This window comes from Hordeum vulgare, chromosome 7H (assembly GCF_904849725.1).
Source record: "Hordeum vulgare subsp. vulgare chromosome 7H, MorexV3_pseudomolecules_assembly, whole genome shotgun sequence".
Lineage (NCBI taxonomy): Eukaryota > Viridiplantae > Streptophyta > Magnoliopsida > Poales > Poaceae > Hordeum > Hordeum vulgare.
In genome coordinates this window covers 505606951-505621926 of record NC_058524.1, presented here as the reverse complement: position 1 = coordinate 505621926, position 14976 = coordinate 505606951, and the positions used below count along the sequence as shown (strand labels likewise).

Genomic DNA, 14976 nt, shown 5'->3' with positions numbered 1-14976 from the left:
CGAGTAGAACACAAAAGGTTGTGGGCGTTGTTTTGTCAATTGCTTGCCGTTACTAGTCTTATCTTTTCCGGCAGTATTGTGGGATGAAGCGACACGGAACGACTTTACACGTACGCTTACGTGAGACTAGTTCCACCGCCTGACATGCACATGGTGCATAAGGTGGCTAGCGGGTGTCTGTCTCTCCCACTCTAATCGGATTGGATTCGATGAAAAGGGTTCTTATGAAGGGTAAATAGTTTTGGCACATCAACGTTGTGGCTGTCACGTAGGTAAGAAGGCATTCTTGCTAGAAACCCAAATCAGCCACGTAAAACTTGCAACAACAATTAGAGGATGTCTAACTTGTTTTTGTAGGGTTTGCTATGTGATGTGATATGGCCAAAGGATGTGATGTTACATGTGTGATGTATGAGATTGATCATGTTCTTGTAATAGGATTCACGACTTGCATGTCGATGAGTACGACAACCGGCAGGAACCATATGAGTTGTCTTAATTTATTGTATCAGATGCAACTCTATGTGTTTATTACTTTACTTCATTGCTAACGGTTAGCTATAGTAGTAGAAGCAATAGTTGGCATGAAAACTTCACGGAGACACAATGATGGAGATCACAATGATGGAGATCGTGACGATGATGATCATGCGATGCCCCGAAGATGGAGATCAAAGGAGCAAAGATGATAATGGCCATATCATGTCACTATATGATTGCATGTGATGTTTATCATGTTTTTCATCTTATTTCTTAGAATGACAGTAGCTTAATAAGATGATCCATCATAAAATTTCGAGAAAGTATTTCCCTAAGTGTGCACCGTTGCGAAGGACCGTTATCTCGAAGCACCACGTGATGATCGGGTGTGATAGATTCTAACGTTCGCATACAACGGGTGTAAGCCAGTTTACACACGCAAAACACTTAGGTCGACTCGACGAGCCTAGCATGTACAGACATGGCCTCGAATACGGGAGACCGAAAGGTCGAACATGAGTCGTATGGTTGATACGATCGGCATGGAGATGCTCACCATTGATGACTAGTCCATCTCACATGATGATCGGACAGGGGCTAGTCGACATGGATCATGTAATACTTAGATGACTAGAGGGATGTCAATTTAAGTGGGAGTTCATTACATAATTTGAGTTATCTTTACAAATATTGTAGATCCAATGGCCAACGCACGTGTCAACCTGAATTTTAATGCGCTCCTAGAGAAAACAAAGCTGAAAGATGATGGCAGCAACTATGCGGATTGGGTCCGTAGCTTAAAGCTCATCCTTATTGTGGCCAAGAAGGCTTATGTCCCTGATGCGGTGCTAGGTGATCCTCCCGCTGCCCCGGCAGCCCAGGACGTTCAGAACGCCTGGCAGTCGCAGAGTGATGACTACTCTCTGGTTCAGTGCGGCATGCTATATAGTTTAGAACCGGGGCTCCAAAGGCGTTTTGAGCAACACGGAGCATATGAGATGTTCCAGGAGCTGAAACTAGTTTTTCAACGTCATGCCCGGGTCGAGAGATATGAAGTCTCCGACAAGTTCTTTAGCTGTAAGATGGAGGAGAACGGTTCTGTCAGTGAGCATATACTCAGAATGTCTGGGTTGCACGGTCGTCTGAATCAGCTTGGAGTCGAACTTCCGGATGATGTTGTCATTGACAGAATCCTCCAGTCGCTTCCACCTAGCTATAAAAGCTTTGTGATGAACTACAACATGCAAGGGATGGAGAAGACCATTCCCGAGTTGTACTCGATGTTGAAATCTGCAAAGGTAGAAATCAAGAAAGAGCATCAAGTGTTGATGGTCAATAAGACCACTAGTTTCAAGAAAGGCAAGGGTAAGAAGAACTTCAAGAAAGACGGCAAAGATGTTGCCGCGCTCGGTAAGCCAGTTGCTGGGAAGAAGAAAAAGAATGGACCCAAGCATGAGACTGAGTGCTACTATTGCAAGGGAACCGGTCACTCGAAGCGGAACTACCCCAAATACTTAGGGATAAGAAGGTCGGCAACGTCAAAGGTATATATGATATACATGTTATTGATGTGTACCTTACCACTGCTTGTAGTAGCTCCTGGGTATTTGATACCGGTGTTGTTCCTCACATTTGCAACTCTAAGCAGGAACTGCGAAATAAACGAAGGTTGGCTAAGGACGAGGTGACGATGCGCGTCGGGAATGGTTCCAAGGTCGACGTGATCGCTGTCGACACGCTACCTCTACATCTACCTTCGGGATTAGTTTTAAACCTTAATAATTGTTATTTAGTACCAGCTTTGAGCATGAACATTGTATCGGGATCTTGCTTAATGCAAGACGGCTACTCATTTAAGTCAAAGAATAATGGTTGTTCTATTTATATGAGAGATATATTCTATGGTCATGCCCCGCTGGTCAATGGTTTATTCTTGATGAATCTCGATCGTGATGTTACACATATTCATAGTGTGAGTACCAAAAGATGTAAGGTTGATAATGATAGTCCCACATACTTGTGGCACTGCCGCCTTGGTCATATCGGTGTCAAGGACATGAAGAAACTTCATACTGATGGACTTTTGGAGTCTCTTTATTTTGAATCATTTGACACATGTGAACCGTGCCTCATGGGCAAGATGACCAAGACTCCATTCTCTGGAATAATGGAGCGAGCAACCAACTTGTTGGAAATAATACATACCGATGTATGCGATCCAATGAGCGTTGAAGCTCGCGGTGGCTATCGTTATGTTCTCACCCTCACTGATGATTTAAGTAGATATGGATATGTCTACTTAATGAAGCACAAGTCTGAAACCTTTGAAAAGTTCAAGGAATTTCAGAGTGAGGTGGAAAATCAACGCGACAAGAAAATAAAGTTTCTACGATCTCATCTCGGAGGAGAATATTTGAGTCATGAATTTGGTACACACCTACGGAAATGTGGAATTGTTTCACAACTCACGCCGCCTGGCACACCGCAACGTAACGGTGTGTCTGAACGTCGTAATCGCACTTTATTGGATATGGTGCGATCTATGATGTCTCTTACTGACTTTCCGTTATCATTTTGGGGATATGCATTGGATACCGCATCATTCACTTTAAATAGGGCACCATCTAAATCCGTTGAGACAACACCGTATGAATTATGGTTTGGAAAGAAACCTAAGCTGTCGTTTCTGAAAGTTTGGGGCTGCGATGCTTATGTGAAGAAACTTCAACCAAAAAAGCTCGAACCCAAAGCGGAGAAATGCGTCTTCATATGATATCCTAAGGAAACTATTGGGTATACCTTCTACCTTAGATCCGAAGGCAAAGTCTTTGTTGCTAAGAACGGATCCTTTCTAGAGAAAGAGTTTCTCTCGAAAGAAGTGAGTGGGAGAAAAATATAACTTGATGAGGTAATCGTACCTCCTCTCGAATCGGAGAGTAGCGGAGCGCAAGAAAATGTTTGTGAGGCGCCTACACCGGCTAGATATGAAGTTAATGATGATGATCATGACACTTTGGATCAATTTGCTATTGAACCTCGAAGGTTGACAACGGTATGCTCCGCACCAGAGTGGTAGGGCAACCCTGTCATAAAAATCATGTTGTTAGACAACAGTGAACCTTCAAACTATTAAGAAGCGATGGCGGGCCCGAATTCCAACAAATGGCTTGAGGCCATGAAATCCGAGATAGGATCCATGTATGAGAACAAAGTATGGACTTTGGTGGACTTGCCCGTTGATCGGCGAGCCATAGAAAATAAATGGATCTTTAAGAAGAAGACTGACGCGAACGGTAATGTGACCGTGTGTAAAGCTCGACTTGTCACAAAGAGTTTTCGACAAATTCAAGGAATTGACTATGATGAGACTTTCTCTCCCGTAGCGAAGCTGAAGTCAGTTCGAATCATGTTAGCAATTGCCGCATTTCATGATTATGAAATTTGGCAAATGGACGTCAACACATCATTCCGTAATGGATATCTTAAGGAAGAGTTGTATATGATGCAACCAGAAGGTTTTGTGGATCCTAAGAGTGCTAACAAAGTATACAAGCTCCAGCGCTCCATCTATGGGCTGGTGCAAGCATCTCGGAGTTGGAACATTCGCTTTAATGAGGTGATTAAAGCGTTTGGGTTTATACAGGTTTATGGAGAAGCCTGTATTTTCAAGAAAGTGAGTGGGAGCTCTGTAGCGTTTCTCCTACTATATGTGGATGACATATTGTTGATGGGAAATGATACAGGGTTATTGGAGAGCATAAAGGCCTACTTGAACAAAAGTTTTTCAATGAAGGACCTTGGAGAAGCTGCATACATATTAGGCATCAAGATCTATAGAGATAGATCAAGATGCCTCATAGGTATTTCACAAAGTACATACCTTGACAAGATATTGAAGAAGTTCAATATGGATAAGTCAAAGAAGGGGTTCTTTCCTATATTGCAAGGTATGAGATTGAGTAAGACTCAATGCCCGACCATGGCAGAAGAAAAGGAGAAGATGAGTATCATCCCCTACGCTTCAGCCGTAGGTTCTCTGATGTATGCCATGTTGTGTACCAGACCTGATGTGAACCAAAGTGATCCCGGTATGGAACACTAGACAGCGGTCAAGAATGTCCTTAAGTACCTGAAAAGGACTAAGGAGATGTTTCTCGTTTATGGAGGTGACGAAGAGCTCGTCGTAAAGGGCTACGCCGATGCTAGCTTCGACACAGATTCGGATGACTCCAAGTCACAAACCAGATACGTGTATGTTTTAAATGGTGGGGCAGTCAGCTGGTGCAGATGCAAGCAAGACGTCGTGGCCACATCTACATGTGAAACGGAGTACATAGCTGCTTCGGAAGCAGCTCAAGAAGGGATCTGGATGAAGGAGTTCATCACCAACCTTGGAGTGATTTCAAGTGCATCACGCCCGAACACGCTCTTCTGTGACAACACGGGAGCTATTGCCATAACCAAGGAGCCTAGATTTCATAGGAAGACCAAGCACATCAAACGCTGCTACAACTCCATCCAGGACTACGTCCAGAAAGGAGAAATAAATATTTGTAAAGTACATACGGATATGAATATTGCAGACCCGTTGACTAAACCTCTTCCACGAGCAAAACATGATCAACACCAGAATGCTATGGGTGTCCGATTCATCACAATGTAACTAGATTATTGACTCTAGCGCAAGTGGGAGACTGTTGGAAATATGCCCTAGAGGCAATAATAAAGTAGTTATTATTATATTTCCTTGTTCATGATAATTGTTTATTGTTCATGCTATAATTGTATTAACCGGAAACAGTAATACATGTGTGAATATATAGATCACAATATGTCCGTAGTAAGCCTCTAGTTGGCTAGCTCGTTGATCAACAGATGATCATGGTTTCCTGATCATGGACATTGGATGTCGTTGATAACGGGATCACGTCATTAGGAGAATGATGTGATGGACAAGACCCAATCCTAAGCATAGCACTAGATTGTCTTGTTCGTCTGCTAAAGCTTTTCTAATGTCAAGTATCATTTCCTTGGACCGTGAGATTGTGCAACTCCCAGATACCGTAGAAGTGCTTTGGGTGTATCAGACGTCACAACGTAATTGGGTGACTATAAAGATGCACTACGGGTATCTCCGAAAGTGTGTGTTGAGTTGGTACGAATCAAGACTGGATTTGTCACTCCGTGTGGCGGAGAGGTATCTCTGGGCCCACTCGGTAGAACATCATCATAATGAGATCAATGTGACTAAGGAGTTAGTCACGGGATGATGTGCTACGGAACGAGTAAAGAGACTTGTCGGTAACGAGATTGAACAAGGTATAGGGATACCGACGATCAAATCTCGGGCAAGTATCATACCGATAGACAAAGGGAATTGCATACGGGATTGATTGAATCCTTGACATCATGGTTCACCCGATGAGATCATCGTGGAACTGTGGGAACCAACATGGATATCCATACCCCCGTTGTTGGTTATTGGCCGGAGAGATGTCTCGGTCATGTATGCACGTCTCCCGAACCCGTAGGGTCTACACACTTAAGGTTCGATGACGCTTGGGTTATATGGAAATAGTGTACGTGGTTACCGAAGGTTGTTCGGAACCTCGGATGAGATCCCAGACGTCACGAGGAGCTCCGGAATGGTCCGGAGGTAAAGAACTATATATATGAAGTGAGATTTTGGACACCAGAAATGTTTCGGGCGTCACCGGTAACGTACCGGGACCACCGGAAGGGTTCCGGGGGTCCACCGGGAGGCTACATGGGCCAAGTGTGGGAGGGAACCAGCCCCTTGGTGGGCTGGTGCGCCTCCCACCATGTGATAGACTGGCTTATTAGGGATGATAGACTACTCATATCAATAAGGAATTCCTTTTTTTCCGGGAGCCCATTCAAACAGAACTCTCAAGTTAAGCATGCTCGGCTTGGAGTAGTTCTAGGATGGGTGACCGACCGGGAAGTTCATCCCGGATGCGCATGAGTGAGGACAAAGTGCGCAGAAAAGACTAGTATTGATATGTGGGACCAGTCTAGATCCCGCGAGGAGTAACGACCACCAGGGGGGTGTCCGGGGCGTTACAAGTTTGGTATCATAGCTGACCCTCGCGGTTACACGGATGTTTGCGGACAGGTGTGCGGTCATGTTGTTCATGACGTTTGTGACCCGTCGTGGCACACGGCATGGTACATGTACTGGACTAGATGCATAGACGTTTGTACCAAGAGGGAACACTCTTGTGGCCCGACGAGGACATCGGTTCCTCTCAGTGGTGGTGTATGCGGGTGTGTCCGGGGCGTTACACACCCAACCCAAGGCGTGGCCACCACGCGGTCATGCTGTCGGAGCTCTTCCTCAACCTCTCCTCCCTCCTTGCTGGTTCAAGGTGTTGGAGACGTCACCGAGTTGCACGTGTGTTGAACGCGGAGGTGCCGTGATTCGGCACGTAGATCGGAATCACACCGCGATCTGAATCGCTGCGAGTACGACTCCATCAACCGCGTTCTAGTAACGCTTCCGCTTAGCGATCTTCAAAGGTATGAAGATGCTCTTCCCTCTTGCTTGTTGTTGGTATCTCGGTAGATAGATCCTTGTATGGCGTAGGAAAATTTTGAATTTACTACGTTACCCAACAGGTACTACCGCTCAGCAAGCGATACTACCGCTGGACTTTGTGCACAGGCATGGAGAGAACGGGTTGGAGCTCCATTGCTGCAGGGGAAAGGTTGTGGAAAGAAAAAGTGTGTGTGTGTGTTGATTCCACTCAAACCTTTCTGACGCGGACCCTCTCTTAATAGTACGGCTTTCCTACGACTCAAAACCACCAAAGAGAACTGTAGAAGCCATCGTGTTTCAAAGAGACTGAGGGGCGTCGAATCGTCTTGTGTCTTGCCATGTATTATTTGAAATGCTCAATGCACACGATTAATCCACAGAGGTACTGTCATCAATCACCAAAATCACTTAGAAAGAAATATGTCCTAACAACGCGTCGCTCTACTCTAGCACATCATGCACCACCACCTCAAGCCGCTCCTAAACACACACACCCAACGCAGCTAGGACGCGACAAGATGTGGCTCGCCTCGCCTAAGGCCAGGCAAAGCCCCTGTATGGGGCTCGCCCCCACACAGATGGCCCGTCAAGGAGCCCACGCTGGAGCCATCTATGCCCGCCATCACCCCGGAACGGGCCAGATCTGGCTATCCCGTCCGCATCCTCCGTCACGCGCTCACGAAAGGAGATGCATCCACTATCCCCAACAGCCCACCTCCTCGCAATTGTAACCAACCCAAGAGCCGACCATCAGAGAAAGGAGTTTCTTTTGAACAACCGAAATTCCATTACCCAACCAAATTTGAACCGTCCAAAACTCGGAAGTGATCATTCAAAGTCAACAAAATAATTGACGTTTAAAAGACGAAGCAAACCAAAATGACTACGCTTTCCGCTTTCTCTACGATTACTTCAGCTAGTTGCAACTTTCCTTGTAAAATACCATCCACTCCCACTTTCTCATGCACACGGCAACCAAGTTAATGTGCGCTTCAAGTTTCATCAAAGTAAAGAAGTACCAAGAGAAAATAATTACACAGGCTACAGAACCCGAATACTACAGTAGTTAACAATGTACACCAGCACGTGCAGTCCAGCACGGTTTATTGCCCCATCTTTATTCATACACAAAAGTAGATACAACCAGCGTGTTCGAGCATCTTGGCCTAGGATGCTCTTGCTAACAGTTCTGGGAAGTGGAACCAAAAAAGAGCTCAAGTGCTTTGGTTCAACAATACAGGAGGTGATATTACACGAGACAATATTACAAAAGACGCCATGACCAAGAAATCTACAAATAACTTATGCTCGCTGACTCGAAAAGAATGGGATCTGACTATATAATAATAACTACAGCAAAAAGGCCAGAAGTTTGAACTGCTCAATTTATTCAAGCTGCACTTGAGAAAACATTGGATCTCCCAACAAAGATGAGATCGATCAGTGGGCAGCATCTCTGCTGTAGAACGCATCCAAAGTCTTCGCGGGGATACGGTGGAGCAGCTCGCGAGGGAAGATGCGAAGCAATGTCCATGCTAGGTCAAGTGACTGGAAGATGTTCCGAGTATCGTATGCTCCCTGTGCTACGAATTTCCTCTCAAATTTGTCCAGGAATTCTAGATAAAGCTGTGCACAAGAGAAACAACAATAAGTTTGATTTTTGACTTCTTGAAAGACCGTATGTCCATGCGTTAGTTCGCTAATGAGCAGTAGCATACCAGATCTTCAGAAGAGAGAGCCTCCTCTCCCACAACTGCTTTCATGGCCTGGACATCCTTTCCAATAGCATAGTTGGCATAAAGCTGAAAAGAAAGCAGTATGTGTGATCCCTTTGTATGTTACAATTGGCTAGAAGGAAACCAAATATACAGTGTTCAAGCCAGTACCTGATTAGACACATCTGAATGGTCTCGACGGGTCATACCCTCACCAATAGCACTCTGCAAGAGTTATTGACAGTTCTTAGAACTAAATTTCAGGATGAAATCCTGATAGCATCTTACAGCAATGGACCCAGTTTTGTAAAGCTCAATTGGTAAGCGGTCTCACCTTCATCAATCGAGAGAGAGATGGAAGGACGTTGATGGGTGGGTATATCTGAAACAATACCATGACAACATGTAAACATTGAGAAAAATATTAAGAAAAGAAAAGAAAATAAACTACTGCAGGTTCTAAAAGAAAGTAAAAAGTTACTATATGAAGCTGTGTTCTATCTTTGTTGATAAAGAGCTGTATTCCAGAAGTTAAAGAACAAGTAAAAGTACCTGTCTGTTATGGAGCTGTCTATCAATGTATATCTGTCCTTCAGTAATGTACCCCGTAAGATCAGGAGTTGGATGTGTGATGTCTGTTTGGAGGGAAAAGAACACTCCATGGTCATTTGCACTTTTATGTAAAATGGAATGTGCAGTAATGATTGGCCTAAATGCAATTGCAGTTGATGTTGGTCCACCAAACATCAGTGTTAAGATACTCATGCTAGACTGGCGCACATGCTAGATTATGTCACACTCAGGACTCAGCAAAATGGTCAAACACTGGTAGACAATATGATGATTTTAATCTATTGCATGTCAAGTTTATGGCATGTTCAGAACATAATTGATGTTGCTATATAACTGTAAGGAATACAGCGCAAGCAATTCGCTACTTACCATCATTAGGCATAGTCAGAATGGGTATTTGGGTAATGGAGCCCGTTCTTCCTTCAATACGCCCGGCACGCTCATAAATGGTTGCCAGATCAGTATACATATATCCAGGATAACCACGCCTACCTGGCACCTCTTCTCGGGCTGCTGATACCTACACATAAGCAGAAGTGGGTTACTGACTTGTTATGGCAGCAAGTGCAAATTTATCACAGTTGAGCATAAAAGTTACTACTACATATACTCCGAAATGCAATACTACCAAGGTGGAAATCTTCCAACTTGCTGTATAGAGAAAATTACAAAACACTGTTAGAAGCTAATAAAAATGTCAAGGTTCTGTTCTCAACACTAACACTATATGACCGTTTGGCAGTTGTGTGATGATCAAACAAAAACAAGATAACTTCAACACCAGATCACGATCAAACTCTGCCACTTCAGTTTGTACTGCATTTTGTACGAGATAATTTCAAGTTTTAGTTCATCCAGAGAGTAATTTTTGCAATTAGATGGATGACATTTTAGTGTGCAACAAGGTTATACAATTTTATCAACCCTTTCCTTAAAAAATCATTAATTATTCAGGTCACTGGCAAAACATCAGGCCAAGAAGTACTCCAAGGAAGAGCTAACTTGATTTGAAAATACGCTTCAATGGAATCATGTTCTAGTTGATGAAATATCAAGGATAATACCTCACGAAGTGCATCTGCATATGAACTCATATCTGTCAAGATGACAAGAACGTGCTTCCCACATTCATATGCCAAATATTCTGCTGTTGTTAGCGCAATACGAGGGGTGATAATACGTTCGATCGTGGGATCATTTGCCTAAAAGACAAACAGGAGCATAGTGTTAAATTAAATTTTGTTTGGTATTGACCAAGTCAAATCTTGTTTAGTAGATAACTAAAGCATTATCAAATATAAATTCTAGCAATATAAGCAGTAATAATTTTTGTCTTGCAGTAGAAAAAAGTCTGGTTAACAAGTAGAATGTAAATACCAAGTTCAGGAAAAGGGTGACCCTCTCCATTGAACCATTCTCTTCAAAATCACGTTTGAAGAATTGGGCTGTCTCCATGTTCACTCCCATAGCAGCAAACACAATAGCAAAATTGTCATCTTCACCACCACCCTGGTACATCAAAGAAATCAGATCAATCAACAACCGATGATTTGGCCACGGTTTAAAAATAGTCTCTTTCAAAGAGATGGTTACCTCTGCATGCTTTCCTTTCTCCAGCCTCTTGACAAGACCAGCCTGACGACAAATCTGAGCAGCAATTTCATTATGAGGAAGACCAGCAGCAGAAAAGAGAGGAATCTTTTGCCCTCGAGCAATGGAGTTCATGACATCAATTGTAGATATCCCTGTTTGAATCATCTCCTCTGGGTAGGTTCTCTCACTTGGGTTAATAGAACTTCCTGAAATAAGTAACAATAGATAACTATCAGAAGCAAAAAATGATTACAGTTTAACACCATTCGTAGTTCTAATTTTGTCCTACAAAGAACAATGAACATACAATTAACCATGAGGTTCTTAATTAACAGTGTCCTTCAACTGAGAAAGCACATACCGGAGATATCCAAGTAGGCCTCAGGCAATATCGGAGGGCCATTATCAATAGGTTTTCCAGAGCCGTTAAAAATACGTCCAAGCATATCAAGCGATACAGGAGTTTTCAGGACCTGTCACGGAAGCAGCATATCATAAGTAAGCAACAAAAAGTGCTTGTCATATTTATATACAAACAAGAAGACAGACAATGTTATTTCAAATTTCATTCTCATAGTTCAGCACGGGCTTGTCCATGTTATTCAGTTCCAGTGGCATGCAGTTGTGATGCCTCCTTAATCAACAATAAGCATGACTTGACAATTTCAAGAATGAATGTCTTCATCATCAGTTCATCATATTAACAGCGGCCAACCGAAAGCTTCTTCTTAGAGAGCATTTAATAAACAGTAAGAAGACAAGAAGAAAGTTGTGGATAATGGGCATTTACCTCGCCTGTGAACTGAACAGTTGTGTATTTGTTGTCTATTCCTGAAGTGCCTTCGAAGACCTGTATAATCAATCAAGCCGTTAAGATAAACATACATAACGGCAGTCTAAAATTTACTCGAAAATGAAATTAAACCAACCATATTACTAAATCAAATTAGAACATAAAATGGTATTGCTTCAGAAAGAGACTAAACAGAACATTTTTCTCGCCAAAATAATGCAGAAGAGAATATTAATTATAACCTGCACAACAGCCTTTTCACCATCAACTTCCAGAACTTGACCACGCCGAGTGGTGCCATCTCCCAATCGGATGTTTACAATCTCCTGGTATTTTGGGCCCTATAGACCATAATGACAATAATGAAATAGTAAGAAAAAGGAACTACTAGAATAATCTGGTAAAAAATATGGGAATATGCTAACAGATGCACAAATTAGAAAAGCGTACACACCTTTACTTTGTCCAAGATAACCAGAGGTCCTGCCACACCAGAAACTGTCCTGTACTCTGCATAAGTAAATGTTTAGTAAGCACCATTCTTTGTTCGGTCATCTGAAAAATAGCAGCAGTACTAGTATGTGCGCTTTGACCTATGTGCCGTTGACAACAATGACTGGTACTCAGAGCAATGCACTTTTTGCTATGAATGAAGTTCCCAAAAAGGTTAACATTAGAAGAAGAAAAATGAACGGCTGGCTAAAAGAAATGGCATAGTGCAAGACCTGAAGAAACATGATGTTCCATAGTTGAAAATAAACTGCAAAGCTACAAAAAGCAAACTTCGTCTACAATTTGATTAGGTCCCTCTCTACTGGAACACTATGGATTTCCAGCAAAAGCTATGTGGCTGTGTTATACTATTATATCAAATGGTCCCTTCTCTTGTAGCCTAAGATCATTTACATATATGGTAGTCAGCACCTCAAACCTCCTATCCTATCCAAAGCTGGAGCGACAATGCAAGTGCTGTGCTGACGGGCTGCAGTGGCGGTTACCCGAGGTAAACAGGCAATGGCGCAACACAACCACTGCTGGGCACACAAAACTACAGCATAGGGAGACAGTAAACGAGATGTCTTGGACGACTCACCCATGCCGATCTCCAGGGTTCCCTCCTCCATGTCGGCGCCCTCCTTCACCAGACCCATGCTGAACCCAACGAAGCGCAACCTGCGGGGAGAGCATCACGAACCGCGCCATCAGAATCAACAGACAAACCGATCCGCGTTTCTCCAAACAACGCGGACCACCCCTAATCCCACCGACAAAACAGCAAGCTGTCTGCCAATCGCGCCCGCCGCTCCAAATTCAGGCGCGACAGCCGGAGCGCGGGGCCTCCGCCCGACCCCTGGGCCCAGATCTAGGCATTGGGGGCAGATCTCGATCCCGATCTCGGATTCGACACCCGTAACAGCGTGGCGGGACGAACCTAGCCGGTCTCCCCGCGCGCGGTGGGGGGCGATTGGCTGCCCGCGGCGAGCGAGCTTCGGCACGGGGCCGGGGGTGGAAGGTTGGAGAGCTGGGGAGGGGACGTACCTCGGGTTGGGGTCGGTGGGAGACGGCGAGGAGAGGGAGGTGGAGGTGGAGGTGGAGGTGGTGCTGGTGGATCGTGTGGGCGACGACGCAGCTGGGAGAAGAAGAGGAGGGCAGGGCAGACGAGAAATTAATGCAGGGAAACCCAATCGTTGAGGGAGGGGATACCGCTTTTGCGTGTCGGACCCTGCAGGAATACCGAATTTTCAAATAGGCCCCGTGGAAGGATCAGTGACGAATCAGCCCACGTCTAAAATTTTAGAGCATGTCAAACAGGGGTGGAACGCGCGGCGCACAAAAAAAAGGTTTACAACATACAGACAGCAAATTTTAGCGCGTTGATGAGTGTTGGCTCTAGCGGCTGCAGCAAATTTTGACGTGCGCGGCACTCCAACAGACGAGCAAAACTTCAAAGCTTGCAACAATGCATTTGTGATCAAACATAGACAATTCAAACGATACATATCATAGTTTTAAAATAATACATAGGTTTAAACAATACATAGCATACATAGATATAAAATGATAAAAAAAGATTAAAAAAAAGATACATAGCATAGCATAGATAGATAGAAGACTACTCGTCGTCGTCTTCATCCGACGCGCCGGTGTCAGATTCCTCCGTCGTGATGAAGGCGTCAGCCCAGCGTTTATCGTCGGATGACCAAGTCGATGCTTCCTTGAGCTCCATATAGAAGAGTGCGGCTTGCTTCCGCATACGCCTGCCTTCATGATAGGCGGCTTGCTCCGTCCTCCTTTGCGCGAAGAATTCGCGCTCGTCGACGACGTCTTACGGGAACTAGGACGTCTTACGGGAACCGTCGACGCCACTCCGTCATGGCATGCTCGTCCATCTCAGCGATGTCGAGGCGGCACTCCCGCCTCCGGTTCCGGCGACGGTCCTCTTCGGTGACAACCCACGGACGAGGCGCGAGGTTCTGCGTCCACTCCTGCATCATCACCTCAGAAAATTTCATCTCCCTACGAGCCCGGTTGAGGCGCCACGTCGTCGCATCGTACGCACGAGCGACATCGTAGACGGTGTCGAACGTGCCGAGGCCGAGGCGCATGTTGCCGGAACGGATCTCGGCATAGAAGGTGCCGGAGGGGTGCGCGCGGACGCCGCGGTATCCCGAAGTTCCGCGATGGCGCGGCGGGGGCGAGGCGAGAGAGAGACCGGTAGAGGACACGTGGCGAGGAGAGAGATGAGTGGGAGCGGTGGAAGGACACGTGGTCGAGCGCTGCATTTATAATGCACGTCAAATCTACCACGTGTCAGACTGCCTTTTCCGCGCGTGCCAACTTTTCCCGTGCGGCAGATTATTCCACGATCGCTGAAACGTGCGCAATCGTCCTACGCACGCTAAAAAATTATTTTTCTGTGCGCGGTGTTTTTGAAGCTGTTGTTGTGGATGCTCTTATACTAGTAGTAGTACTGTATTCATGTGTGGCTCTTCTTTCACCGTGGATTCCAATCCGAACTCAGACCTTGTTCGGTTAATCCCTCCCAGAAAGAGATTGGAGAGGATTGAAGGAGATTTAGGTAAAATATAAGACCTTTTAGAGATTCCACAAGGAGACTACATAAGAAGCAAAATGAGTGAATCTATACTTTAAAATATGTCTATGTACATCCGAATGTAGTTCATAATGCAATCTCTAAAAGGTCTTATATTTAGGACGGAGGGAGTAGTCCATAGTAAAATTTTTAAAAAGACTTATATTTA

The 14976-nt window shown here is 44.6% G+C and overlaps 1 protein-coding gene across 1 annotated transcript; it reads right to left on the bottom strand.

The window, feature by feature from the left end:
* Positions 1-8105: 8105 nt before the first annotated feature.
* On the bottom strand, positions 8106-13391 carry LOC123406953 (V-type proton ATPase subunit B 1). Its single transcript, XM_045099972.1, has 15 exons — positions 13253-13391; positions 12807-12886; positions 12168-12223; positions 11956-12054; positions 11711-11770; positions 11282-11393; positions 10921-11126; positions 10705-10836; positions 10392-10529; positions 9697-9847; positions 9307-9389; positions 9089-9136; positions 8926-8979; positions 8758-8841; positions 8106-8665 (listed from the first exon to the last, which is right to left on the bottom strand). The coding sequence occupies exons 2-15, from the start codon at positions 12862-12864 to the stop codon at positions 8480-8482; spliced, it is 1467 nt and encodes a 488-aa protein (XP_044955907.1). The 5' UTR covers positions 12865-12886; positions 13253-13391; the 3' UTR covers positions 8106-8479.
* Between the last annotated feature and the right edge of the window lie 1585 nt (positions 13392-14976).